General features: G+C 44.6%; 1 protein-coding gene and 1 long non-coding RNA gene across 4 annotated transcripts; one reads left to right on the top strand and one right to left on the bottom strand.

The window, feature by feature from the left end:
- Window positions 1-3,048: 3,048 nt before the first annotated feature.
- On the bottom strand, window positions 3,049-26,205 carry LOC128346276 (zinc finger protein with KRAB and SCAN domains 7-like). 3 transcript variants are annotated; one of them, XM_053299408.1, is made up of 6 exons: window positions 26,144-26,205; window positions 24,605-25,112; window positions 23,910-24,036; window positions 23,236-23,318; window positions 22,436-22,562; window positions 3,049-7,217 (listed from the first exon to the last, which is right to left on the bottom strand). In XM_053299408.1, exons 2-6 carry the CDS (start codon window positions 25,016-25,018, stop codon window positions 6,181-6,183), a joined length of 1,788 nt encoding a protein of 595 aa, XP_053155383.1. In that variant the 5' UTR covers window positions 25,019-25,112; window positions 26,144-26,205; the 3' UTR covers window positions 3,049-6,180. The 3 variants fall into 3 exon arrangements, with proteins under 3 accessions (XP_053155383.1, XP_053155382.1, XP_053155384.1); XM_053299407.1 differs by having other exon boundaries at window positions 25,961-26,163; XM_053299409.1 differs by having other exon boundaries at window positions 3,049-7,214; window positions 25,961-26,163.
- Window positions 9,704-20,890, top strand: LOC128346288 (uncharacterized). The gene is made up of 2 exons (XR_008316874.1): window positions 9,704-9,835; window positions 20,009-20,890. It is a non-coding gene; the product is annotated as an uncharacterized LOC128346288 (long non-coding RNA).
- Window positions 26,206-26,742: the final 537 nt, after the last annotated feature.

Below are 26,742 nucleotides of genomic sequence, written 5' to 3'. Positions count from 1 at the left end.
GAAGAAGAGAGCTTCAGATAAGGGAAGATGCCTCATTAAGTGCTGTATGAATAAAATAACAGAAAGGAGCTATTGGAGAGGTAGATCCCACTGTTTATCAAGTAGTTGTGTTGATTGGCATTAACTGGCGGCAACCACATGCTCCAGATATAAAATTGCATGGGCATTTCCCACACACAGTTTTTGGACACAATTTTCCCATTAGTATAACTCTTTAGTATACTAGTGTATGTATGTATGTATATGTATAGTATACTAGTACATATGTATGTATATGTACAGTATACTAGTATACTAGTATATTTAGTATATGACCCAACTCATGGATCTCCGTAACCATTCCTTGACTGTTTCCTCTGACAGGTCTCTCAACTGGGTCACATTTAGCCAGAAGAAAGAGCTGCCAGGAAAACTCATTGCCTGATCTGCCTGAGGATGGTTCCCACCACACAGCAAAGCAGCTGGCAGCTGATCTCTCTCCATCCTTGGTGCCCCTGGAAAACTGATCTTCTTCTTCACCCAGCCAGGAGGTGGAGTATGGGAAACAAAAGTCTTCCTTTGGACCAGATAAAAAACCAGATAAGACAATTCTTGATGTTCCAACTACAAGAACGAAGAAGTTCCAATATAGGAATCCAAGCCACTCCTGTATGAACCCCGCTCCGCACCATAGCCACTAATTTATTTATTTATTTATACGCCGCCCCACCAGTACACTACTGCTTGGGGCGGCTCACATTAATAAAATAGATACAAAGTAAAACAAAAGATTAATAAAATTAAACATGTTAAAAGACCAGGTTAAAGCCACATTTATAATTACGTTTTTTAAAAGTTTTAAATTGAGTTATTAATAAAAAGCTAAAAACTGAGAACTATAAAAACTAAAGAACCTACCAGATATAAGCAGCAGATTAAACATTACCAAACCTCTTTAAAACTATGTGTTTTTAATTGTCTTTTTAAAACACTGAGGGAGGGAGCATGGTGAAGCTCTTCAGGGTGGGCGTTCCAAAGCTGAGTGGCCACAACTGAAAAGGCCGTGTCTCTAGTCCCCACCAGCTGGATCTTTGTTAATGACAGAGCCATGAGCAAGGCCTGAGATGCTGAATGGTCCCCAAAATGGTCCCAAAATTATTAAAGTGAGCAAACTGCATAGGGGTGTAGAGGGGAAGGTGGTGGATTCTTCCAATCTGCTAATTAGGAGGTCGCAGCTCTTATTTGGGTGGGATTAATGGGGTGGTGGGGCTGAGGAACTCTCTCTTTCTCTGATACTGCAAGCCTTTGGTGTATGAGGTGGTGGCAGCTCTGATTTGGGGGGGATACTGGAGAAGGGTGAGGGACTCTTTCTCTACCACTGTCTGTAGGGATCCTGGTAGTCGGGGGTTGGCATGTGTGGGAGCAGAAGACAAGCATGGAAGCCATGTTTCCCGAGTCTCTCCCATGTTCCTAGAGGGAGAGGAACCTGAGTTGGGAGGGCTGAGATGAAAACAAGAGCATAGCAGGAGGGGACTGGCAAAGAAGTGTGGGGAGAGCAAAGTGCCTTTTACTTGGGGCAAGGGGGCTGATCATATGGTACTTCAGCTCAAGAGATGTCAGGCAGTTCTATGGCACCACTTCAATTAAGGCAGGGATACCACCCCTGCCAAGAAAGATCCCATCTGCTTTGGAATCCCTGCTCTTTAATTCTGGGAGTATGAAGAGAAGACACTCTGCAGTTAACAACAATGCAAGAAACACAGTTCTGCAGTTAAAGGTGGAAGAATGAAAAAGGCACTCTGCATACGTGTTGGCATTATTGTTAATTATTCTTGCGCCTTTTGTTTCTTCCTTAAGGCCTTTTACTCTTTCCTCTCTGCTTCTGTGATTTACCTCCTCTAGTAAGTTACTTGTTTGTTCCTGGGAGGATTCCTGTTTTGTAAGATCCTTTTCTAATAACTCAAAAGCTCTTTCTAATTGGCCAGTTCTTTAAATTAATGTTGGTGGTGTAATTATGCACCTTATTCGTCTTCTTTTTCTAGTGTCCAATCAGCCTGCTCTACTGTGCTTAATTTATCTTCTAATTCTGTCAGTTTCTTCTCAAATTGTTCCTCTACCTCCTCTATTGAGTTCATAATCTCCTCTTTAAACATTTTCAGTCACTTAATGTATTACATTGTAATCAAACCTTGAAGAGCTTCTAGGGTGAAGGTGTCCCTTCCATGCTTTCTCCTCTTTTTGTATTCCTTGCATTTTAACAGGAGTTTTAAAAGGGGTAATCAAGTGATTGATATCTTTAGAATATAATAGCTATATATAGGCAGGGTTAGCGTTTAAAATCAATGTGGCAACCTTAACCCAGATTCTTTACCCCTTAATGCGATCAACCTTTTCTAAAAAAAGTTGAGCACTACAATCAGAACAGCCAGTAAGTATGAAACTACTAAGAATCATACTTAGAGGGGGGGAAATCTAACACACCCTGGTCAAAAGATGAAAACCCAATATTCAAAAGCAGAATGCTCGATGAAAAGCAAGCATTTACAGCAACTCAGGCAAAATAATCATTAAAGATACAGTGGTCCCTCTACTTACGAAATTAATCCGTTCCGAATGCACATTTGTAAGTCGAAAAATTCGTTAAGTCGAAAAGCGGTTTCCCATAGGAATGCATTGGGAACGGATTAATGCGTTCCGGAGCCTAGAAAAAAGACCCAGACCCCCAGTAAGGCTTGCAAACTGCACAGGAACATTTCTTTTCAAGAATAAACAGGCAGTAAACAGGCAGGCAAGTCAAGGAAACCGAATGTAAAATTTGTAAGTCGAGGAAACCCCATCTAAAAATTTGTAAGTCGAAAAAACCGCATCTAAAACCGGATCTAAAACTGCCGTTTGTAACTCGAAAAATACTTATGTCGAGTAGTTTGTAAGTCGAGGGACCACTGTATTCAGAATCCAGAACATACTGAACAGTCAGAAAGAAAAACCCCAATTTCTAGTATATGATCTCATGTTAAGGGATTGTTAATACCATTGCTCACGAACACTAATCACAATTGTAACAGAACAGTCTGGCAAGCATATTTAATTGGATCAAAGTTATGAGCTAATATTTTTCGCCACACTTATCCACAAGGAAAATAAAATAATGAAGGAAGAGGTTGGCACACTCCTCATCAAGTCAAAGCTTTGGGGGCATGCTAACAATTCCGCCACGTGGTAGTGGGGGAGGGAGGGAGGGAGGGGAGGGCTCCCCTGGGGAGGGTATCCTCTTCCATGGATTGGACTAGTCTATAGCTTCTGCCCTTCTTCTCTCCCTCTCACTTGCAAGGGGGATGGCAGGGCTGCTTGGAGGCCTTAACGGACACTAAATGTAGCCTCACTTGGCTGCAAACTGCCATGCAGAGCCAATTGTTACCTCCTTCCTGGCCGTACAAAGTCTTCAGACTCAAGCAAGTGCTTGCCTGCCAGTGGGCCAGTTCAGCAGCTGCCAACTCAGAGCTCTGCACAGGAGTCGACTCTTCTTATTCAAGCCCTAGAGCCAGAGCCCTATAGCTCTTGCCCTTTAGCTCAAGCCCTTGGCAAAGCACATGGCTTATGTCCCCAAATGAGGGGTGGATCAAGGCAAACACTTAACACGGGCCCAGCTGAGATGCAGCGCCAACCTTCCTCTTCCCTTCCCACTCTCAGTCTGCAGTCTCAATCTGGCCCTTGGTTTTTTAGGCATGTGACGTGAACAAGATACAGAAGTTTTAAAAATCCCCAAACATCTAACTATTTTAAGCAGAAAGGGTTACTTAGAGATAAGCAGCCATTTCTAAATATATTCCTCTCAGCAACACATACTGTAACATTGAAGTCACAGCAGGGCTACAGTCTCAAGGACACAGGAAGTCGCCTTAGACCGAGTCCCAGGATTGGTGCCTCTAGCTCCGAATTGTCTACACCAGGGCTGTACCACACAAATGCCCCAGTGGACCAGAATCAACCATGACTTGGGGTACGGGAGGCGAGGTCATACATAGGAAGCTACCATATACTGAGTCAGACTATTGGTCTATCTAGCTCAGTATTGTCTTCATAGACTGGCAGCGGCTTCTCCAAGGCTGCAGGCAGGAATCTCTCTCTGCCCTATCTTGGAGATGCCAGGGAGGGAACTTGAAACCTTCTGCTCTTCCCAGAGTGGCTCCATCCCCTAAGGAGAATATCTTGCAGTGCTCACACATCAAGTCTCCCATTCATATGCAACCAGGGCAGACCCTGCTTAGCTAAGGGGACAAGTCATGCTTGCTAGCACAAGATCGGCTCTTCTCTCTTTTCAGCACATTACATTAAAACTCATTAGCCATATTAATGAAAGCGATTATTAGCAATCTGTGGATTTCCCCTATTCACAGGACCCACAATATTAACCAAAGGGAGTGGCCAGAAAATGGGCACCACCCCTGCTCAGTCCGTGGGGCACCTATGACAGCCCCAAACAAATGCCAAGGCCTCTCCTCTCCCTCAATGGCTCTTGCTTTCAGGCTGCAATCCTAGGTAGGCTTGCTTGGGAGTCAGCCTCAATGGGTAGTACACGGTGGGACATATTCCAAAGGCGGCAACATGTGTAGGGGGGTGCTGTAAGGCAGTTTCCTGAGAGGAGAGAGGAAGGGCCGAAGGAGTGACCCTCTGCCTTTTGGGGCTGTGCTCTGCATGTGTCCACCTGATGCTGCTGCTGCTGTTCCAACCCACTCGATCAACCGCTCTTGCAGCAACCGGCTCACTCACTCATTGGTCCATTGCTGCCACATGCATCTCATCTGGTCTCAAGCTCCCAACTGCATTGAGCCACTGCTGCTCACCACGGGGACGAGCTGAGAGCTCTTCATGGGTCCTGCTGTTGCTGCTGGATATTCCTGCCTGGGGGCCAGCAAAGAAGTCCCTGCGGGCTGGACGTGGCCCCTGGGCCTCACATTGCACAGGCCTGGTCTACATTGACCAGCAGTGGCTCTACAAAAATTCCTCAATGGTGCTGTTTGTAATTATGTCATCTACCCCGATTCAAAATGGAAGATGCATGAACGTTTGAGGTGTAACTGGGCTAACTTGTGAGCCGCCTAACCGATCTGAACCAAATTTGCTACAGCTGTAGGGACACATAGGGACACCTCAATGGCGTAGTTTGTGATGGTATCATCCACCCCATTCAAGATGGTGGACACACGAATGTTTGAGGCGTAACTCTGCTAACTTATGCCTAACTGCGTAACTGTTTGACCCAAATTTGTTATAGCTGTAGGGACATATAGGGGCAGCTCAAGGGCATAGTCTGAAATGATGTCATCCACCCCTATTCAAGATGGCATATGCATGAACACGTGAGGCACAAGTGGAAACCAATTTGGACCTAATATTGTACAGTTCTATGGGGACATAGGGAGAACTCAAAGGCATAGTTTGTAATGATGTTATCCACTCCAGTTCAAGATGGTGGATGTGTGACTGTTTGGCACAAGTGGGCTAACCGATTTGAACCAAAATTGGAACAGTTGTAGAGACCCAGAGGGACACCTCAATGGCATAGTTTGTGATGATGTCATCCACCTCAGTTCATGATGGTGGATGTGTGAACGTTTAAGGCTGAAGTGGGCTAATTTGTGAAGATTATACCGAAAGGAAAGTAGGCAGGTTAGTTCTTACCAGAAGACTCCTTCCCTTCCAGACCTAAAACTGCTCTTTTTTCTACAACCTCCAACTTCCTCCTAACTGAAACCTCCCTTCTTATGTGTAGGAAACATTCCCTATGTGTTACATTTCATTCTGAAAATCATCTTAATGGGTTTTTTTTTAGCAGTTTAACAGAAATACTCCTCTCTCTCTCTCTCTCTCACACACACACACACACACACACACTGTCAATTTCCCCATTCAGAATCCTTGGATATGAAGTGAGATTTATGTGTTGATTGAAGATCTTACCAACTCCAAACACTTATAGGGTTTCTCTCTAGAATTGATTCTATGATGTAAAGTAAGAGTTTCCTTATGCCTGAAGATCATTCAACACTACAAGCATTTATATTGTTTCTCTCCTTTGTGGCTTCCATGATGTACAATAAGAGCTTCCCTCTTGCTTGAACTCTTTCCACACTCCAAGCATGTACAGGTTTCTTCCCAGAATGGAAAAATAAGAGTTCTGCCTAAAGCTCTTTCCACACTCTAAGCATTTATATGGTTTATCTCCTTTGTGGTTTCTTTGATGCCTAATAAGCATTCCATTCTGGCTGAAGCTCTTTCCACACTCCAAGCATTTATATGGTTTGCCTCCTGTGTGGGTTCTTTGAGGCACAGTAAATTTTCCATTGTCGCCGAAGCTCTTTCCACACTCCAAGAATATATATGGTTTCTCTCCTGTGTGTGTTCTTTGATGCACAGTAAGCTTTCCATTCTCACTGAAGCTCTTTCCACACTCCAGTCATTTATAGGTTTCCCCCCAAAATGGATTCTACGATGTAAAGTAAGAGTTCCCTTCTGCCTGAAGCTCCTTCCACACTCTAAGCATTGATAAGGTTTCTCTCCTGTGTGAGTTCTTTGATGCCTAGTAAGCATTCCATTCTCACTGAAGCTCTTTCCACACTCCAAGCATTTATATGGTTTCTCTCCTGTGTGGGTTCTTTGATGTACAGTAAGCTTCCCATTCTCACTGAAGCTCTTTCCACACTCTAAGCATGTATATGGTTTCTCTCCTGTGTGGGTTCTTTGATGCACAGTAAGCTTTCCATTCTCACTGAAGCTCTTTCCACACTCCAAGCATGTATATGGTTTCTCTCCTGTGTGGGTTCTATGATGTACAGTAAGAGCTCCCTTCCGGCTGAAGCTCTTTGCACACTCCAGGCAAGTATATGGTTTCTCTCCTGTGTGGATTCTTAGATGCACAGTAAGTTTTCCATTCTTGCTGAAGCTCTTTCCACACACCAAGCATTTATATGGTTTCTCTCCTGTGTGTATTTTCCACTGAAGTTGAAAGCCTGGTTCAGAACTGAAGCTTTTACTACTCAGAGGCTGCAAGCTTCTTTCGGTTTCTTCCTGCATTGCTTTTTGCATTCCATCATCATGCTGAGAAGGAGATGATCCAACCCTGTTCTTCCATTTTGTTTCAGTTTTCTTTCTCTGTTGTTCCCTCTTTTTCCATTTGGCACCTCCCAGCAATCCTCTGCTGGGTTTTTTCTCATTCTTCTTCCCACAGCTCTCACCTGCTGACATGAAGCGAGAAAATTGGTCAGAACCTGGGAAATAAAAGGAGCTTTATGATAAGAAATTTTCAAAAAGCAAACAAGAGGTTGGCATCTTTTTACGTATTTGGTGGCTGTCACACTAAAAGCTTTTGAACTCAGATTCAGAAAAGAATGGAAAAAATATACTGCAAATAGAAATGGCCCGAGACCCTATTTTATTTTATGATCCTACATGAAAAATTGACTCAAGGAGTATATCAAATTATTTGGCCATATGCTTGCTACTGCCAGGATGTGCTGGGCAACATGCAGGAAGTTAAGAGCTAATCCTAATGTTAATGAATAGAAAGAGAAATTATATCACTTTGCAGTAATGGTGGGAGTTAAAGGCCAATGTCAGAAATGTCACAGATTTATTGAATGACAAAGGTGTTTTATTGTTTATGGCAGAATAAGGCACATTCTTCTAGTGATCTTAATCATAGATTCCACTTATGATCTGTAGATCTATGGTATAGATTCATGCAATTTTCCTATGTATTCATTTGGCTTTGTGTCTTAATTGTAAATTATTGGCAGCAGCTGCCAAGGTTTCATGCAGGAGGCCTTTCCAGCCCTAATGGAAACAGTGGATGAGGAGGGATGTTTTTTTGATCTTTATAGTAAGATTAGGAGTACAACTGTTTGCCCTAATGAATTTATATGGCCCAAATGTAAATTCCCCTGAACAAATACATAGCTGTTTTAGACATTTATCTACTTTCACAGTTGATAAAGCAGTTGTTGGAGGGGATTTGAATCAAACTATTGTTTTGATCGTAATGCTCTTCCTCCTAAAGTTTAATCCCGGTTTCATAATGTGCTGCAGTTGTATATGTCAGAGTTTAATTTAGTGGATATTTGGTGTCTGGGGAAAGTTGAAGGAAAGAGAAGAAGAGGATGACCAGCAGCAAGGGGACAGACTTGATTACGACAGCAATGAATGCGCCACCTTAAAGGCCAAGTTGAAGACAGACCATCCTGGAGAGAATTTATCTATGCGGTCGCTAAGAGTCAACACCGACTTGACGGCACTTAATCAGTCAGTCATTGGTATCTTTTAAATCCTTCCCAGCAACAGTATATCTCTCTTTTTTCCATTCATATGAAATGTTTTCTTTCAGATTATTTTTTATCTCTTGCTCTTTTCCCAGATGAAATAATATTATATTGATGTTATTGCTATTTCAGATCATGCTCCTGTTAAGTTAGTTTTGGCATTGGAAGACAGGTGTAAATACTTCATTTAGATGGTATATGAATCCTTCTTTGCTGAATGGTAAGTATTTTGTGGAACAGCACAAGGAGGAGATGGAAGAAGCTTTTCCATTTAAGAGGGGGCCCATAGTTTCATTATCACTAGTATGGGGTACTTTTAAATGTTTCATATGGGGCCGCATTATGGTGTATGCATCCTATTTTAAAACATTTGAAAAAGCTAAAGGCCAAGGCATTATTAACTTTGTATGCTACACACCTCTCTCAGGAGTTGTATAAAGGTTTGTTGGTCATTAAGAGATGGAACTTTGGGGCAGTATACAAATAAAATCAATAATAAAATAAAGCATGAACTTGATAAATCATATGTATTGGAGATTAGATTTATGATAAATTGTACTAAAAATATTAGGAGCTCTTGCGAGACAAGCTCCATTTTGGTGTAGCAGAGAGTACCCCTCTGTGTGGTAGTGATGGCTGCATGGAACTGTGTGACCACAGTTTCCATTTTGGATACTTCAGTTCATGGGAGCATTAACCTTTTGCCTTCCTATATTTGGGCAAGACTAGCAGCTGGTCACTTAACATGGGCAAAGTGTGGGGCAATCTGCCCCAAGCTTGAAATAACTAAGTCTGTAAGGGAACACACCTCTCTTTCAAAAGAAAAGGCATCCAGCCAGCAAAGTAGACCAGATGTAATTCAAAGGAAAGAATGACTCCCTTCTCTCAAAGAGCTAACAGCCAAATACCCCATCACAGCTACCTAGATAAGCAGCATTTCCCAACCTGTTAACAATAGCTTAATTAGTTAACAAACCGAGTGGAGACAGCTCATTAAAATCTAGAAGGCATGTAACCATCGCATTTGGTAAACCCATATCCATCACATAATAAAGTCCTTAAGCCCAGCTATTCACTTACACAAGCCACTCTTGCCTTTTGTTTGGCAAGTCGCACCCAAGACTGACCAGTTAACACAACTATTAATTAAAACTTAATTAGTTTTAATTGTTTTAATGCTAACCTGGTTTTCAGGGTTTTAATTGTTCTGATAGTTTAATTGTTTTTTAAGATGTTTTAATTGTTAATTGGTGTTCATATTTATATTTCTGTTTTAATTGTTATTGTTTTAATGGTTTCTGTTTTAATTGTAAACCGCCCTGAGCCATTTCGGAAGGGCGATATAAAAATAGAATTAAATAAATAAATAAACAAACTATGAACTTCATTGTTCTACCCGGGTTTCAGCCCCTCCAGGGAGAGTGCATGGCTTGGGAATTGCGTTCGGGCATGATTTGGACTACATTTACCCCTGGCCAAGCCACATTGAGTCTGCATGGGAACCTGCAAATGCACTAAACGCACCACCAGGTCGAGGATAGGTAAAATTAACCCCTTACCTCACTGAGTCTCTTCGCCCCCTTCTCTTCTCTTTTCTCCTCACTTTTAAGTACTTTCTATAGCCAGCCTTAAGCCTGTCCCTGGTCTAGGACCTTTGGCAAGTTGATCAATGTACAAATTAGGACCTTAAGCTAAATTGCCTTCACTGAGATCATTGTGTAGATTATTAGTTAAGATTTTCGCCTTCCTATACCACATTTCTCCTTAATAAATTTTTAAAATGTAATCTTGTCTTGTCATTGTCATCTATACTCTTGTGTCTTGTTATCTTTTCCAAAACCAAAACTTTTTTCAGATTGATACTGGGACAGAACTGCTTCCCCAAGCTAAGCTAATTACCCCACCCTAAGCCAAAAGCATAGTTGGACTGTCTAGCCAAGCATTCTGGGGCAGTTCTGGTTACAAGGCGGGGGAGGAATCGGCAGGGTGAGAAATTTTGGCTTCTAAACTGAAACAGATAGAACAACATATATCTTCTTGGAGTGAGTGAACTATGGTCCAGTTCTAAAACATGGTTACGTTCGAATTCAAACCAAACTGCATTGCGCCGAACCAGTTTGTTCGAATTGACTGTCCAGTCCAGTCTGTTCAATTGAACCAGTTCGGGTGGATTTCCCTTTACAAGTAAAGGGCAGGTGAATAGCGAGAATGGTTTAAGTCTCTTACCCAACTCGTCACTGCTTTTCTCTTTCCCTGCCTCTCGCATCCCCCATCCCCGGCTGGATTACTCTTAAAACAAAGGCCACCCGTGCAGCAGTGGCATGGTTCCAGCCTCCACAGATACTCAGAGGCCATTTGTGTGGTCTCTGCACATGTGGTCTGTATGGAGTTTTAAGAGCAGTCCGGCCAGTAATTTGGCTGGGGATGGGGTGGGGAGTGGCAGCAAGCGGGGTAGGAGCCTTAACCATTCTCACTGCTCCCCTACTCCACCCCAAGGAAGAACTGGTTCGTATCAAACTGGGCTTGATCTGGTTTGATCACAGACCGAACTGGGCCTAGTTTGGTTAGTGATTGAACTGCCTAATCGTCCCAGTTCAATACAAACCAGTTCTTCCTCAAACGTTTCATGCACATCCCTAATATCTTCTATTTTTGATACCCATGGTTATGGTGAGTCAGCATGGTATAGCGGTTAAAGTGCTGGATTAGGACCGGGGAGACTCGAGTTCAAATCCCCATTCAGCCATGATTCTAGCTGGGTGACTCTGGGCCACTCACGTCTCTCAGCTTAACCTACTTCACAGGCTTGTTAAGAAAGAGAAACTTAAGTATGTAGTACACCGCTCTGGGCTCCTTGGAGGAAGAGTGGGATATAAATGTAATAATTAATAATAATAATAATAATAAAAACCAACTCTAAATTATACATCAGCAAGTTTTTGAGATTTGTTCTAAGTTGTATAGTAGAAAACTGGCTATTCCTGATGAAGAAACAGATTGCTTTTTTCAGAAAGTATATCTTCCACATTTAACGCATGAGCAGATGGATTTTTTTGCAGCACCATTGCCTTTAGAGAAAATAATGGATACTATAAGGCCTATGAAATGTGAAATCTCCAGGGCTAGATGGGCTTGGGGGGACATTCTATAATAAATTTATTAATTCTTAGCACCTTTTTTGATGGTTTGTAATGGAGCATTTTTTAATCACTCACTCACCTTTATTTCAGTCTTAGAGCAGCATAAGAGTAGTATACATGAGGTACAAGCAAGGGTACAATATAAAGTATAAAACTACAGTTATGAAGCTATAACATTGTAGGGTAATAAGGGGGGGAATTAAAATATAAATTTTAAAATAGAACTGAGATTGTCTACAAGAGAGAAGTCTGCATCCTAATAAACAGTTGGCCAGAAGGGCTCTACATATGAGAGTACTTAAAAATAATTAAGAGTGTTTAGAAATACATAAGAACATTTAAAATATGCAAATAAAAGGAGGTTACAATAGCTTGTGTGAGAGCTGGGACTAAGACTGAATTTTGTAGGCTCAACCATGGTCCCTCTAGGTGGGAGCTGTCATGGTCCTGTGGATTCTACTTGCTGCAGCACAGAACTTTGCAGTATTGTATATGATGGTGGGGTCTTCATCTGAGAGGAGCAGCTGCAAGGTATAGAATTTACTTGAGCGACCAGGGTACTTAAGGAGTACTGGCAGGATGAGGTTGGCGGAGCTATCTCTATAAAGGCTGGAAAGGGTGAAGAGAGGAAAGGGGGTAGATTCTGTCAGCCTCTTGACCTCTCCTGACAAACTACAGCCATCTCACCCTGCCTGCACATTCCTGTCATGGTGGAGATTTGTTTTTGCAGTCCCAGACCTCTGAAGAACCAGCTTGTGGCAGCCTGATTGCTGTCCTATTCCACTATAAGAACAGCCCTGCAGGATCAGGCCCAAGGCCCATCTAGTCCAGCATCCTGTTTCACACAGTGGCCCACCAGATGCCACTGGAAGCCACAGGCAAGAGTTGAGGGCATGCCCTCCCAATTGCTGTTACTCCCCTGCAACTGGTACTCAGAGGCATCCTGCCTTGGAGGCTGGAGGTGGCCTTTAGTCCTCCGACTAGTAGCTGTTGATAGAGCTCTCCTCCAAACACTTATCCAAGTTATCCAAACACTTCTTAAACCCATCCATGTTGTTGGCTGTCACCACATCATGTAGCAGAGAATTCCACAAGTTGATTATGCGTTGTGTGAAAAAGTACTTCCGTTTGTTGGTCCTAGATTTCCTGGCAATCAATTTCATGGGATGACCTCTGGTTCTATTGTTATGTGAGAGGGAAAAGAATGTATTTCTAGCCACTTTCTCCACACTATGCATGATTTTATAGACCTCTATCAAGTCTCCCCACAGTCATCTTTTTTCTAAACTAAAAAGCCCCAGGTGTTGTAGCCTTGCCTCATAAGAAAGGTGCTCTGATCATCTTGGTTGCCCTCTCCTGCACCTTTTCCAGTTCTACAATGTCCTTTTTTATATGTGGTGACCAGAATTGTACACAGTACTCCAGGTGTGGCCACACCATAGTTTTATATAAGGGCATTATAACATTAGCCGTTTTATTTTCAATCCCCTTCCTAATAATCCCTAGCATGGAATTTGCCTTTGTCACAGCTGCCGCACATTGAGTCGACACTTTCAACGAGCTGTCCACCATGACCCCAAGATCCCTCTCCTGGTCAGTCACTGAAAGCTCAGATCCCATCAGCGTATACTTAGTTGGGGTTTTTCGTCCCAATGTGCATCACTTTATACTTGCCAACATTGAACTGCATTTGTCACCTTGTCGCCCACTCCCCCAGTTTGGAGAGATCCTTTTGGAGCTCCTCACAATCTGTTTTGGATTTCACTACCCGAAAGGTCACCTGTGCCTTCTATTTGAGTGCTTGACTTGTTCCATCTAAGGACCAGAGATCTCTCGTGAGAGGGGAGATTTCTGGAACCCTTGGGAGCATAAATTGGAAGAGGGCACGCTGAAGTCGGCTACCAAAGTAGCCGGCCTTTGGTGTCGGACCTTTGGGGTGAGACTGGGGTCTGGGGGCGGAATTATATTAAGGTGGGGTTGGAGGTCTGGGTTGAATTTTGTTTGTCCTCCTTTTATTGGGTTATACCAGGCCTTTCGTTGTCATGTGTTTGGGTTCTCTTAGGCAGGTTGATGAAGGGGGTGCATCTGGCAGCTCTGGGGCAGCTATTACTGTTGCGGTGGGGAATAGAAGAATTGGTATTGCAGAGCAGCTGGCCATTACAGGGGAAAGGGAAACTAGTAATTTAGTAACTGTTTCCACTTCCAGCTGCCCTGTCAGCTCTCTGGCCTCGGGGAGCAGTTCCAACTTCCCACAGAACCTAGCCTTGCTCCTTTGCAATGCCAGTTCGGTTCAGAAGAAGACTAAAATCATCCATGACTTGATCGTGGATGAGGGAGCTGACCTGGCTTGTATAACTGAGACCTGGATGGGGGAGGCTAGTCCAGGCTAGTCCATTTGGGCCCAGCTTCTTCCACCACCTGTTGTGGAGCAAGCTAGGGGAAGTGGGCAGGGTGTGTGGAGTGGCTGTGGTCCATAGGGATACCACTTCCCTTACCAGGGCCCCTGTGTGACAGTTGACTTATATAGAGTGTGTCTTTCTGAGCTAGCAGCTAGGGATAGATTGGGGAGTCTGTTGGCATACCATCCACCCCGATGCCCAACTGACTCCCTGACTGAGCTGACAGAGCTGGTTTCCAAGTCGGTGTTGGAGTCACCCAGACATTTAGTGCTGGGGGACTTCAATATCCATTGTGAGGCTGACTTTTCTGGTGCGGCTCAGGAGTTCATAGCGGCCATGACAGCTATGAGCCTATCCCAACTAGCTTCAGGACCAGCTCATGTTGCCGGCCACACACTCAATTTGGTTTTTTGTTCGGATCAGGGGGGTGTTAAGCTTGGTTTCACAGCCACAACCCAGCCCTGCTGGTTTGGTGGACCTATTAAGATGGTCAGCCCGAGCTGGCTGCTGGACCCAGTAGGATTCCAAAAAGCCTTGGAGGGTTTTAATGTTGGTCCTGCCAGTGATTCTGTCGATGCTCTGGTGGGAACCTGGAATAGGGAACTCACCAGGGCAGTAGACACAATCGCTCCTAAGCAATCTGCTTTAAAGGTGGCCCCTTGGTATACAGAGGAGTTGCAGAGTCTGAAGCAGCAAGACAGGTGACTGGAGTGCAAGTGGAGGAGAACTCGGCTTGAATGTGACAGGATACAGCATAGAGTCCATTTGAAGGTTTATGCAGAGGCACTGCATGCGGCAAAAAACCAATACTGGTCTGCACACATTGCTTCTGCAGGTTCGCATCTAGCAGAGCTGTCCCGGGTTGTGAGGAGTTTGATTCAGGCTCCTTCCAATTCAAACCAATCCCTGGGGGCTTTGTTCTGCTGCGATGCTTTTAATGGGGTCTGTGCAGACAAAATTGCAGTATTAGATTGGATCAGTTTCGATCTGTGATGCCTGATGACGTGGACAAGCTGCTTGGGGCGGTGCAGCCTACCACTTGTTCTCTGGATCCTTGCCCAACTTGGCTGCTTCAGTCTAGCAGAGGGATTGTTAGAGATGGCCTAGTTAATATCATTAACTCATCGCTGAGGGAGGGTAGGATGCCTCCTTGTTTGAAGGAGGCAATGATTAGACCACTTCTTAAGAAGCCTTCCCTAGATCCCTCAGTGATGGATAGTTATAGGCTGGTCTCCAATCTCCCATGGTTGGGCAAGGTGATTGAGAGAGTGGTGACTAACCAGCTCCAGGTGGTTTTGGAGGAAACCAATTAGACCCATTTCAAACTGGCTTTAAAGTGTGCTATGGGGTTGAGTCTGCCTTGGTCGGCCTGATGGATGACCTTTACCAGGGAATCGACAGAGGGAGTGTGACTCTGTTGGTTCATCTCTCAGCGGCGTTTGATACCATCAACCATGGTATCCTTCTGGATCGCCTGGGGGAATTGGAGATAGGAGGCACTGCTTTGCAGTGGTTCCGCTCCTGTCTCTCAGGCAGATTCCAGATGGTGGAGCTTGGTGACAGTTCTTTAAAATGGGAGCTGTTATATGTAGTCCCTCAGGGCTCCATCCTGTCACCAATGCTTTTTAGCATTTACATAAAACTGCTGGATGAGGTCATCAGGAGATTTGGTGCAGGGTGTTATCAGTATGTTGATGACACTCAAATCTATTTCTCCTTATCATCATCATCATCATCATCATCATCATCATCATCATCAGGAAATGGCATTCACTCTCTAAATGCCTGCCTACGAGGCAATAATGGGATGGATGAGGGATAAATGAAGCTGCACATTTGACTGTTTTGGTTAACATTTTAATTGCTATATTTGGTTTTAATGTTGTGCCATGAAGTGCTTGTTGTGTGACATCATCATTATTTATATACGATTATATTATTTATATATGTGTGTGTTGCATCTATAGTGGCACTGGCACATAAAAATGCACATGTGCGCACACTTCCTTGATACTGCCGCCCAGAACAAAATTCACTCTGCTCACTGATGAAAAAAGTAGAGGAAACACTGCTTACCACCCTCTAATGAAGCCGATATAAATGTTATTTTGAAACCAAGTAAAGATTCTACATTATGTTATAGTTATAGACCTGTTTCTTTGTTACATGTGTATGCTAAAATATTAACTGCCACATTGGCATGTAGATTGCAGTCTGTAGTTTCAACTATTATTCATCCTTCTCAGACACTGTTTATTTTTGGTTGCCAGGGGTCTGATAATATTCGGTAGATATTTTGGCTTTAACTGAAGATAAGGAAGATCCGGTGGTGATTATTTGGATGCAGATAAAGCATTTGATAAGAAACACATAGGGGTTTTGGAAGTTTGGATTCCCTCAAAGTTTTTTGATTAGGTTCAAATGTGGTATGCAACTGCTTATTGGCAGGTGAAAACCAATGGTATACCATTACCAATGGTTTAGTGTCTTCTTCAATTAACTTGGGTCGTGGTACACACCAAAGATGTTCCTTATCCCCTCTTATATTTAATTTTGTATTACAACCTCCAGCTAGCACAGTTAGATAGTCTGAGGATATTCATGGCATTATACTAGCTGAGGTGTATAATGGGAGGGGTGTGTGTGTGTGTGTATGTGATATTTAAGGTGACTTAAGATGCAGATGATATTTTACATTTTATTGACAAGGTGTTTAAATATTTTGATAGTTGGAGGTCTGGATTTGAATTACCAGACTGCTAATTGGCAGTTAGTTCAGCTTAAAAATATGCTAACCGAGCTTTTGGGACCAGATGAACTATCTAACTTTGAGGGAATCCAAACTTAATCAATACCCATTCAAAAAAAACCCTAGAAATAATCGCCACCGGATCTTCCTTATCTTCAGTTAAAACCACAATCTCTTCCAACAATCGAATATTATTCTAAAAATAAAGCATTTGATCCCTTAAATGTTCCAAATCTAATAATAAGGATGGAGTTTCTGGGGTAGCAATTGGGCAAAATGGAAAAGAGGAATTTGTTGCAATTTGGTCTAATCTTAATGAAGTGTATGGCTTTTGAAAATCTGTATCTATAGGGCTTTTTAACCTTGTGTTTGTTTGATTTATATATCTACATTTTTCTTTTAAATTTGATTAAATATAAAAATTAGTTATATTACTTATTTGAAATAAATAAAAAGTTTTTTTTTAATTAGGCAATTTAGTGCAGGGTGTTACCAATATGCTGACAACACCCAAATCTATTTCTCCATATCAACTTCATCAGGAAATGGCATAACATCCCTAAATGCCCATCTGGGGGGTGGTAATGGGCTGGATGAGGGATAACAAACTGAATCCTGATAAAACAGAGGTACTGATTTGGGGGTGGCGGCATCAGGACTCAGGAGATGTTTTAGATCTGCCTGTTCTGGATGGGGTCACACTCCCCCAGATAGAAAAGGGACATATTTTTGGAGTACTCCTGGACACAAAGCTCTATCTGGTTCCTCAGACTGAGGCAATGGACAGGAGTGCTTTCTATCAGCGTACTATGCCCATTTCTCAAGGTAGACTACCTCAGAAGAGTGGTACGTAGGCTGGTAACTTCCAGGCTGGACTTCTGTAATGCGCTGTATGTGGGGCTGTCTTTGTACATAGTTTGGAAACAGCAATTGTTGCAGAATGCAGCAACCAGATTGGTCTCTGGAGTGTCCCAAAGAGAACACATTACACCAATTTGAAAAGAACCACACTGGCTGCCAATATGTTTCAGAGCAAAAGACAAAGTGCTGGTTATCTATATATATATAATTCTCCTGGGTGTGCCTTTAGAACGTGCGTCCCGGCAGCCCAGCTGATTGGCTGGGCTGCGGGGGCGCCTGATTGGTCCTGGCTCACCCAGGAGAACTGGCTGGCTGGGCTGCTGCAGAGGCAAGGCGGCGGGCCAGGCTGCGGCGGTGGCGGGCCCCAGCCCGGCCACAGATGTGAGGCACCGGCGGCGGCCCAGCCCGACAGCACGGTGGTGGTGGTACGGCAGCGGCAGGGCGGGGACAGCCCAGCCGCACGGTGGTGTTGGCAACGGGCCCAGCCCAGCCGCGGGTCGTGGACAACAGGTCCGGCCGTGGACCAGCCAGACTCGGCCCAGCCGCGGCACTCGGCATGGCGGCAGCACTCGGCCCGGCCGCGGCGGCAGCACAACTAGAGATGCAGATGTTCTGCGCCCGGGCCCACATAAAGCCCTTAACGTCGTGGGCCCAGGGTATTTAAGAGAGAGCCTTCTTTGTCATGAACCCTGCCATTTACTGAGATCTCATGGGAAGGTTCAGTTATAGCTGCAACCAGCTCATTTGGTGATGACATGGGACCAGGCCTTCTTGGTAGCCGCCCCAGGGCATTGGAATGTGCTTCCTGTCAATATAATAGCTTGTCCATCTCTAGCCACCTTCAAAAAATGAACCTGTATTCTCAGGCCTTTTGCAAAACTTAAAAAAAAATACTTTTGTTAAAACTATTTTTAAAATTATGATTTTAAAATTGTTTTAATCCTTTTTTAGTTTTATTTATTGTATAAAGTTATGTACTGTGCCTTAAGATTCAGGTGTTCGGCAGGTTATTAATGTAATAAATTACATCCACGTAAAGTAAGTAAGGCTGAAAGGTGAACTGGCCTCAGAGTTTCATAGGACTCCATGGAAATCATATAAGAATTTACAATTAAGATTGAACAGCTTCTTCAGATCGCTTACAGTTACAACTAGCATCAGAGTTGTTAGCCCCTTTCCCAGGGGGCTCAGGCCCCCATTGATTGGCTGGGAACCCCAAGCTTTTTTCTTCTTGCACCCCATGCTCCCACCATGAACTTGTTTGGAAGAAGCAGGGGACCGTGGGAAGTGGCAGGGTCTGAACTGGTACTTCTTAGGAGTTTCCTGTTATTGTCACAGAAGAAACCCAGCTGTTGGGGGATGAGGGAGGGGACATTGGGCAGCCCTTGCACACAGTGGAGGAAACCCCCAATTTCCTGAATAGGCTGGAACTTAATCCAAATCAAACAACCCCTTTTGGACATCTGAGCAAGAGATTCACACACAAACACACACAAATAATTAGTTCACAGCCTTGGTGAAGGTGATGGGCCCAAATGGGGACTCCCCTCTGGTGGAAGGCAACTCACAGGCACATAAGCTGGCAAACAGCTGTTCAGCTGAGAGTCATAGGAACATAGGAAGGTGCCATATACAGAATCAGACCATTGGTCCATCTAGCTCAGTATCGTCTACACAGACTGGCAGCAGCTTCTCCAAGGTTGCAGGCAGGAATCTCTCTCAGCCCTATCTTGGAGAAGCCAGGGAGGGAACTTGAAACCTTCTTGCTCTTCCCAGAGCGGCCCCATCCCCTGAGAGGAATATCTTGCAGTGCTCACACATCAAGTCTCCCATACATACACAACCAGGGCAGACCTTGCTTAACTAAGGGGACAAGTCATGCTTGCTACCATAAGACCAGATCTCCTAGCTGAGAGGGGGACTTTCTCCAGGATCAGTCTCTGCACAGATGCTAGATCTCCCTTTCCCAAGATGCTTTGGAAGGCTAAGATCCTGTCAGAGGTGCACCTAGGTAATTTTGGAGCCTGGACCTAAAAGCCGTAGGAGTCCCCCCCACCACCTTTGGAGGCCCCCCAAACACACCCCTTGACAGTATTTTTAACATGTGGATTCTTGGGGGCACAAAACAGCAACTGGACTCACAAGAATGTAAGAATAAAAAGCAGGTCTATTGATGCAAAGATGCATTAGAAGAAACATTTTCAACATGCAACTTAACATATTCCCATTCCACGTATTTCTTTCCTCACTCCCCTGTCTTCCAGAGCTTTGGAATGCACTCCCTGCTGAAATATTATTAATTATTATTATTATTATTTTACATTTATATCCTGCTCTTCCTCCAAGGAGCCCAGAGCGGTGTACTACATACTTGAGTTTCTCTTTCACAACAACCCTGTGAAGTAGGTTAGGCTGAGAGAGAAGTGACTGGCCCAGAGTCACCCAGCAAGTATCGTGGCTGAATGGGGATTTGAACTCGGGTCTCCCTGGTCCTAGTCCAGCACTCTAACCACTACACCACGCTGGCTCTCAATGATGAGCATCTCCTTCTCTGTTTGCTTTTAGGAGGACCCTGAAGATGTACTTGTTTTCCCAGGCCTTCAACTGTGATTTGATTTTTATATTTTAATATGTTTTAAACATGTTTTTATCTATAATTTTTATCTTTAATGAATTTTTTAAATGTTATATTATATATTTTAATTCTGTACACTGCCTAGAGATTTTTATACTAGGTGGTATAGAAATTTAATAAAGAAAGAAAGAAAGAAAGAAAGAAAGAAAGAAAGAAAGAAAGAAAGAAAGCAGAGGTGACACTCGGACACCTGGCACAGTGGCAGGGCAGCATCACCCCAGACAGACTAAGGAGGATTTGGAGGCCCTCGACTTTGGCCCCGAAGTCCAGGGAGAGGAGCACCTCTGGATCCTGTTAAGAACAATGACAGATTTTTGGTGAGTGTTTGATCCTAAATTGACAAAATGAGCCATTTTCACCTAGGTAAAGCCATTCTGTGGAGGCTTGCTGGAGGGCCTTATTTGTGCACCTGTTGTTATGCACTCTGTGGATGGCCTTTGCTTCATCCCTCCCCAGTCACAACAAAACCAGGCATGACAATGAGCTCTTCGGCTTCTGACTTGTTTTGCATTGGGAGGGGGTGAGTGAGAGTGAAGTGGTATAAAAGAGGCCTGAAAGAGGGTTCTCAGAGTAGAAGGGAAAGGCATGGAGTGGACACCACTGCAGCATAAAAACATCAGGGAAGGAAATCTCTTTTGTGCAAGCTGTATTCCTGGAGAGAGAGGAACTGTTTTATATTTTAAAGCTATTCTTTGTACTTTGAAACTGCTACTGTATTTTGGAAACTGAACCTCTACTTAAGTGTGTGCCCTGTCTTAATGTCCATGATTGAGCATTGATTCTTTTTTATTTTTGCAATAAAAGAGATATTAGAGGAGAAAATGATCCCTTTCTTCATTTTTAAAAAAATTTGTCGGAACCCTCCTTGGCTTAGCTCAGTCTAGGACCATGGCTGTTCACTTTGTTGGGAGAGAGGCCCGACTGGGATAAAAATGTATGTTCTCAGCAGGCTCACCCATTTCCCCCTCAGGGTTGTCATATACAGGACAATCCCCCTCCCTGCAGACTGTCAGCCTCCGGAGAGGAGGGGCTGCAGCTCAGGGGCAGAGCGTCTGCTTGGCCTGCAGGAGGCCCCAGCCTCCATCTCTGGCAGCATCTCCACACAGCACTGGGGCATTCTTCTTCTGAATCCCTGGAGAGCTGTCAGGGTCATAGTGAGTTAGATGGACCAAGGGGCCTGAGCCCATATAAGGAAGTGATATCTATCTATCTAATTTGTACACTGCCCCAAACTTTCGTCTCTGGGCGGTTAACAATAGCATAAAACAGTAAAATATATACAAAAACCTAAAACAATGTAACCATTTAAAAACCACCTACAAATTGAAACCTTAAAATTTTAAAGAACTGAAAAAGCTTGGGTGAAGAGGTGGGTTTTCAAATGCTTTTTAAAAATGGTCAGCGATGGGGAGGATCGTATCTCAGTAGGGAGCGCATTCCACAGTCTTGGGGCAGCAACTGAGAAAGCCCGTCCCCTGTATGGCCACCAGCCAAGCTGGTGGCAACTGGGGACACCCTCTGCCTTGCCCTGCCTCTGTGTGCTGAGCCTGTGCCTTCCTCCTCAAAGCCAGCAGTGGAAGGTTATTATTATTATTATTATTATTAATTACATTTATATCCCGCTCTTCCTCCAAGGAGCCCAGAGCAGTGTACTACATACTTGAGTTTCTCTTTCACAACAACCTTGTGAAGTAGGTTAGGCTGAGAGAGAAGTGAGTGGCCCAGAGTCATCCAGCTAGTTTCATGGCTGACCATCACTCCAACCCCATCTGAAGGAACCTGCCCTTTGTCTTCATAAAAAAGGGTAAAAGCACCCACTTTTTGCTCCGCCCTTTAGATCTCCTGAAATGGCTTGGAATAGGGCTTTGATATTGAGCACAGTTGTAGGGCAGGGAGGGAGAGCTCTGTGTATTTAATATGAAATGGACTGGCCAATCTTTTGATTTTTAATCACTTCCCCCCCTACTGCAGTAAAGCTGCCAGAAATAATTCTCTCTATCTGTAAAGTACTTCATACCTAGTGAAAGCGGAGCTAACGGTAAGCAGCCAAATAAACTTTTTTTTAAAATGAACTATGCTCAAGTTGTTTTGCAGTGCAGAAGGTCTGAGTGAGAACTGTAATACAAGGGGCATGTGTTGTGCTTTTAACTTTTTTCCTTACAAATGCACTATATGTCCAAGCTGGTTGGACATGTCCAAACTCACTCTCACACATGATTTACACAATAGGATTCTGTCATCATATGAAATCTTAAGGAGGCCCCACACATGCCGATTCGCTCCCAGCCCCGCACCCCTCTAGGGAGGGCCATGCCGTTCTCTCCTCTCTCTTCTAAGGGAAGAAGAGGGAGTCTTACCCAGGGAGGCCACATGCCCGTTGTTCTCCTCCATGACTTCCCTGTGCAGAGCCCTTTGGTCAGCATCCAGAAGAGCCCACTCAGCCTCTGTGAAATGCACGGCCACATCTGCAAAGGTCACGTGACCCTGAAAGAGAAGAAAGAAACATTTCCTCCCTTGCACATCACAAAATGGCTCTAAGGACCAGTCAAAAGAGTCACTATGGTAAAGTGGTGCAAGATGGACGGGGAGTGTTGCCCTGCAAGTTCATTAATTATGAAATACCACTTTTCTACAAATTTTCAAAGTGGTTTACATAGCCAAAAAAAAAAAAAAGTAAGGGGTGTGTGGTGGGACTGATGTCCTTTCTCAAAGTGGCTCCAATCTTCCAAAAGGTACAGTGGAGACTAGTTCCTCAAAACAGGAACTCCCAAATGTTGACAACTACAATTCCCATTATCCCCAGCCAAAGGCCACTGAAGCTGGGGATGATGGGAATTGTAGTCAACAACATCTGGGAATCCCTGTTACATGAAACCCTGGTGGAGATACCAGCCACAGGTACTAGGAAAGATGCTACTATGAGATGAAGAAACACACTTGCTGTCCCCTGCTAAATAATCCAGAGCCAGCCCTTCCAGAGGCACCTCCTCATCTAGTGAGCCAGATTCAAGCCACCTTGAGTGCCCTTCACAGCCTTCCTAGATGGCAGCTTTGACACAAGCCAAAGGAAAGAGAGCTTCGTCCAGGTCCAGAGGGGTGAGGAAGAGAGGGTCTCTGCCCACCCTGCATCCTCTTTCCACAAGAATCCCTCCCCTACCTGATCTGGTCGTCCTGAAGTGCCTTCCACTCCACAAGAAGGAAGAGATGGCTGGGAATGTAGAGGCAGTGTCATCCCAGCACCTGCAAAGGACAGTAAAATGATGGGAAGTTGGAGGAGTATGAAAATAAAGATAATATAATAGAAAATCTAAAAATATATTTTAAAAATGAGAAAAACTTTAAAATCCACTCCATATTTGCTTTGTGCAGAATTTAACATGCAAATTTGGACACATAATGTTGACAACTGTCTTAACTCAATATATCTTTAAACTGTGGGAGAGGCTGGAGAAAAGGAGCAGCCCTGCCCCAATAAAACCAAAGATTCAAGGGAGCATAAAAGCAGGACAAGGATTCCAGATGCTCTCCCTCCATCAGATCCCGATGACAGGGGAAAAGACAAGAAATTTAATGAGGAATGGGGCAGGCCTGAAGGGGAGGCATTGAGGACATTCCCCCTCACTGACTGGCAGTGACTTTCCAAGGTTTCAAGTAGGAGTCCTTCCCCAGCCTACCCATATGTAACTCCTGAAACAAAAGATCCTTTAAACCTAGTGAGAGGCAAAAGAGGAGAACCTTCCTCACAAAGGGGAAAAGTGAAACATAAGAGCAGACCACAGACATTGGGGATATTTGAGAGAACAAAAAGGTGTCCACCCCTCCCTGCCTTACCCAGAAAAGTGTCACCTCTACTCCCCTCCTGCGAGACCCCGTTGGACAGTGGCCTCTGCCCAGTGTCCGATGGAGACTTTTCTGACTCGTGGAAACTGGGGACAGCTTCTGACAACAGTCCTTGCATCTGAAACAGACAGAAGAGGAGATCCCAGGCAGGGAACAGGGAGAGAGGAATTAGAAAGGGAATAGGGCAGGAAAGACCCACAGAAACAAAGGAAGCTACTATATACAGAGTTAGACCTTAGTCTATCTATCCCAGTGCACTAACTGGTAGTGCCTCAAAAAGTTTCAAGCAGGAGTCTTGCCCAGAACTATCATCTGCACACAATCAGATGCTCTTCCACTGAGCTATGGCCTCATTACAAAAGAAAAACTGTCATATACAGAGTCAGACCCTTAATCTTTTAAGCTCAGTATTGTCTATGTGACATTTCAGGCAGGAGCCATTTCCAGCCCTACCTGAAGATACCAGAAAGTGAACTTGGGACCAACTATGCACAAGCAGATGTTCCCCACTGAGCTATGGCCCCATCCGCAAGAGAAGGCCCCTAACCAAAGAACAGGGTGGGGTGGGAGGCTCATCTCTTTGAGTGATCTCCAAGCACCTTCCTTGGGCACTTCCTGGTTGAACTTAGGATCACCTGCCTACTATTCTCAGCTCTTTGCAATTCCCAGGATGAAGCCTCTCTCACCTGCTGCTCTTCCTGCTTCCTGTCCTCTGCCTGGCTCAAGAGGAAACCTTCTGCCAGGGCCACTGCCTGGGAACTGGTCTCTGCTCCGCATTCTCTGACCCAGCTCTCCATCTCCGAGGGAAGGAAAGTCAGGAACTGCTCCAGGATCACCAGGTCCAGCATCTGAGCTTTTGTGTGTGTGTCTGGCTTCAGCCACTGACGACAAAGGTGGTGAAGTTGGCTGCAAACCTCTCGGGGCCCCTCAGTCTCCTGGTAGCGGAATTGCCTGAAGCGCTGGCACAGTGCATTTGAGCTGCTGGTGTCCTCTTCCTGGATATTCTGCTCAATATTTTCCCAGAATTCCCCAGTCCTCCCAGGCTGGATGGCCTCAGGGCCTTTTCCTGCTTTATAGCCAGCCATGTCTTCCTTTTCCATCTTTGATCTGCTCCAAAGCAGCCTCTGACAGAGTCCCTTCCAAGGGATGGAGGTCTATTACCACCTTGGAAATTCCACCTTGTAGATCTTCTCCCTGGAGGAAAAGGAGACATATTCTAGGAATTTTATTTGTTCATATCCAGCTATGTAAAGCAGTTTGGGAACTTTTGTTGAAAAGCAGTATATAAATATTCATCGTATTCGAATCAGAGAAAATAGAGAGTGTGAGAAAAGTGAGTGGAGATGTCCTTCCTTGAGGAGCACACAACTCCCTTTCCCCTTAATCCTCCCCTTGGTTTTCCATTGAGCCCCCTCCTATCACCACTGTATCTGCTTTACCTTTCTTCTTCTGCACCTCTATTTTATTCCTCCCTTTCATGAGTTTTCTGCATGCAGGAAGCCCCACCTTCAAGCCTTAGCTTCAACCAGAAAAAAAGATCCCTGCCTGCAAACCTGGAGAATTGCTGCCAGTCAGTGCAGACAATACTGAGCTAGGTGGACCAATGGTCTGACTCAGCAGGCAGCTTCAAAAATGCCCTTTCACTGCCCGGAGAGCAAATCAGGAGGATTGAATCGGAACTGAAATGGAATTAAAGAGATCCAAGGGAGATCTTGGCTTTGCTGAGCAGATCGAGGAAACTCGTTTATCTGAGAAACCTGAGATGACTCAACAGCACAGAGCATCTTTCTATAGGGTGAAAGGGATAAGGGGAGAGCTAGTGCTCCTCTCAACCTAGCCCCACAACCCCATGAGCAGCTGCCTTACCTGCCACCCTGTCCTTGTTCTCTCCCGCCCTGCTTCTGTCTCCCACCACCCACCCGCTTCTCTGCACACCTGGCGTTTCCCCCTCCTTCCCCCCCCCCGACCCCTCTCCCTCCATGCACGAGCGCCTCCCCAGATTCCCCCGAGGCGTGAGAAGACCGGGCTCCCTTTCCACGCACAGTAAAGGGGCTTTGAAGCTTCAGCTCCTTCTTCAGGGTGAAGGAGGCTTCCTGGAGCTCCGGGTAGAAGCAGGAAGGTGAGCAGGATTTGCCCCCTCCTCACTCTCGACCACGAGCACCTCCACCGCAAGGAAATGCACCAGGCAGCATCAAAAGGGACATTTGCTTTGCTACAGATCCCACCTCCTCCCGCGATTCTCTTCCTCTCTCAGATACAGCATAATAGAGAAGGAAGATAGAGCGTCTTTCTCTCTCATCAAGATGCGACTAACCAGCAAATAGCAGCAGTCTAACATGAATCGGAAGTGACGGGTGCGTGGTTCTTGTTTTTTTCTACCTCTATGTTCTGAGTTATTCGTTCCACCCCGAAAGAGATAAACTCGTTTTCTGAGTTTAGGGAGCAAAGAATTAAGCGTGCAAACGTTGCGTGGTGAATGGAAAAGAGGCTCAGTTAAGTTTATAGTCGGTAGATACAGGGCAGGTAAGAGGTAAGGTCCTTTAAGAATCACAACGTGTTGGTGAGCAATCTTTATATTTCTCCCAAGTCTTCGTGTATTCCCGCCCCCCCGCCCTCCTGGAAGGGAGGTCTGTTATGATGGTGAAGTGGAACCTCCGTCATCAGGTGCAGTATACCTCTGAAGACCAGTTGCAGGAAGCAAAGGTGGAGAAGAGGTTTGCCTTCACTTCCTACCTGTGGGCTTCCCAGGGCCACTTCGGGGAACAGGCTCCTGGCTCCAGACTGGTCCATCTGGGTTCTTTTTATGTTTTCCTTACATTATCCT

This window comes from Hemicordylus capensis, chromosome 2, assembly GCF_027244095.1.
Source record: "Hemicordylus capensis ecotype Gifberg chromosome 2, rHemCap1.1.pri, whole genome shotgun sequence".
NCBI classification, from domain to species: domain Eukaryota; kingdom Metazoa; phylum Chordata; class Lepidosauria; order Squamata; family Cordylidae; genus Hemicordylus; species Hemicordylus capensis.
Note: the sequence above shows the minus strand (reverse complement) of the source record. Positions and strands in the feature narration are given on the sequence as shown.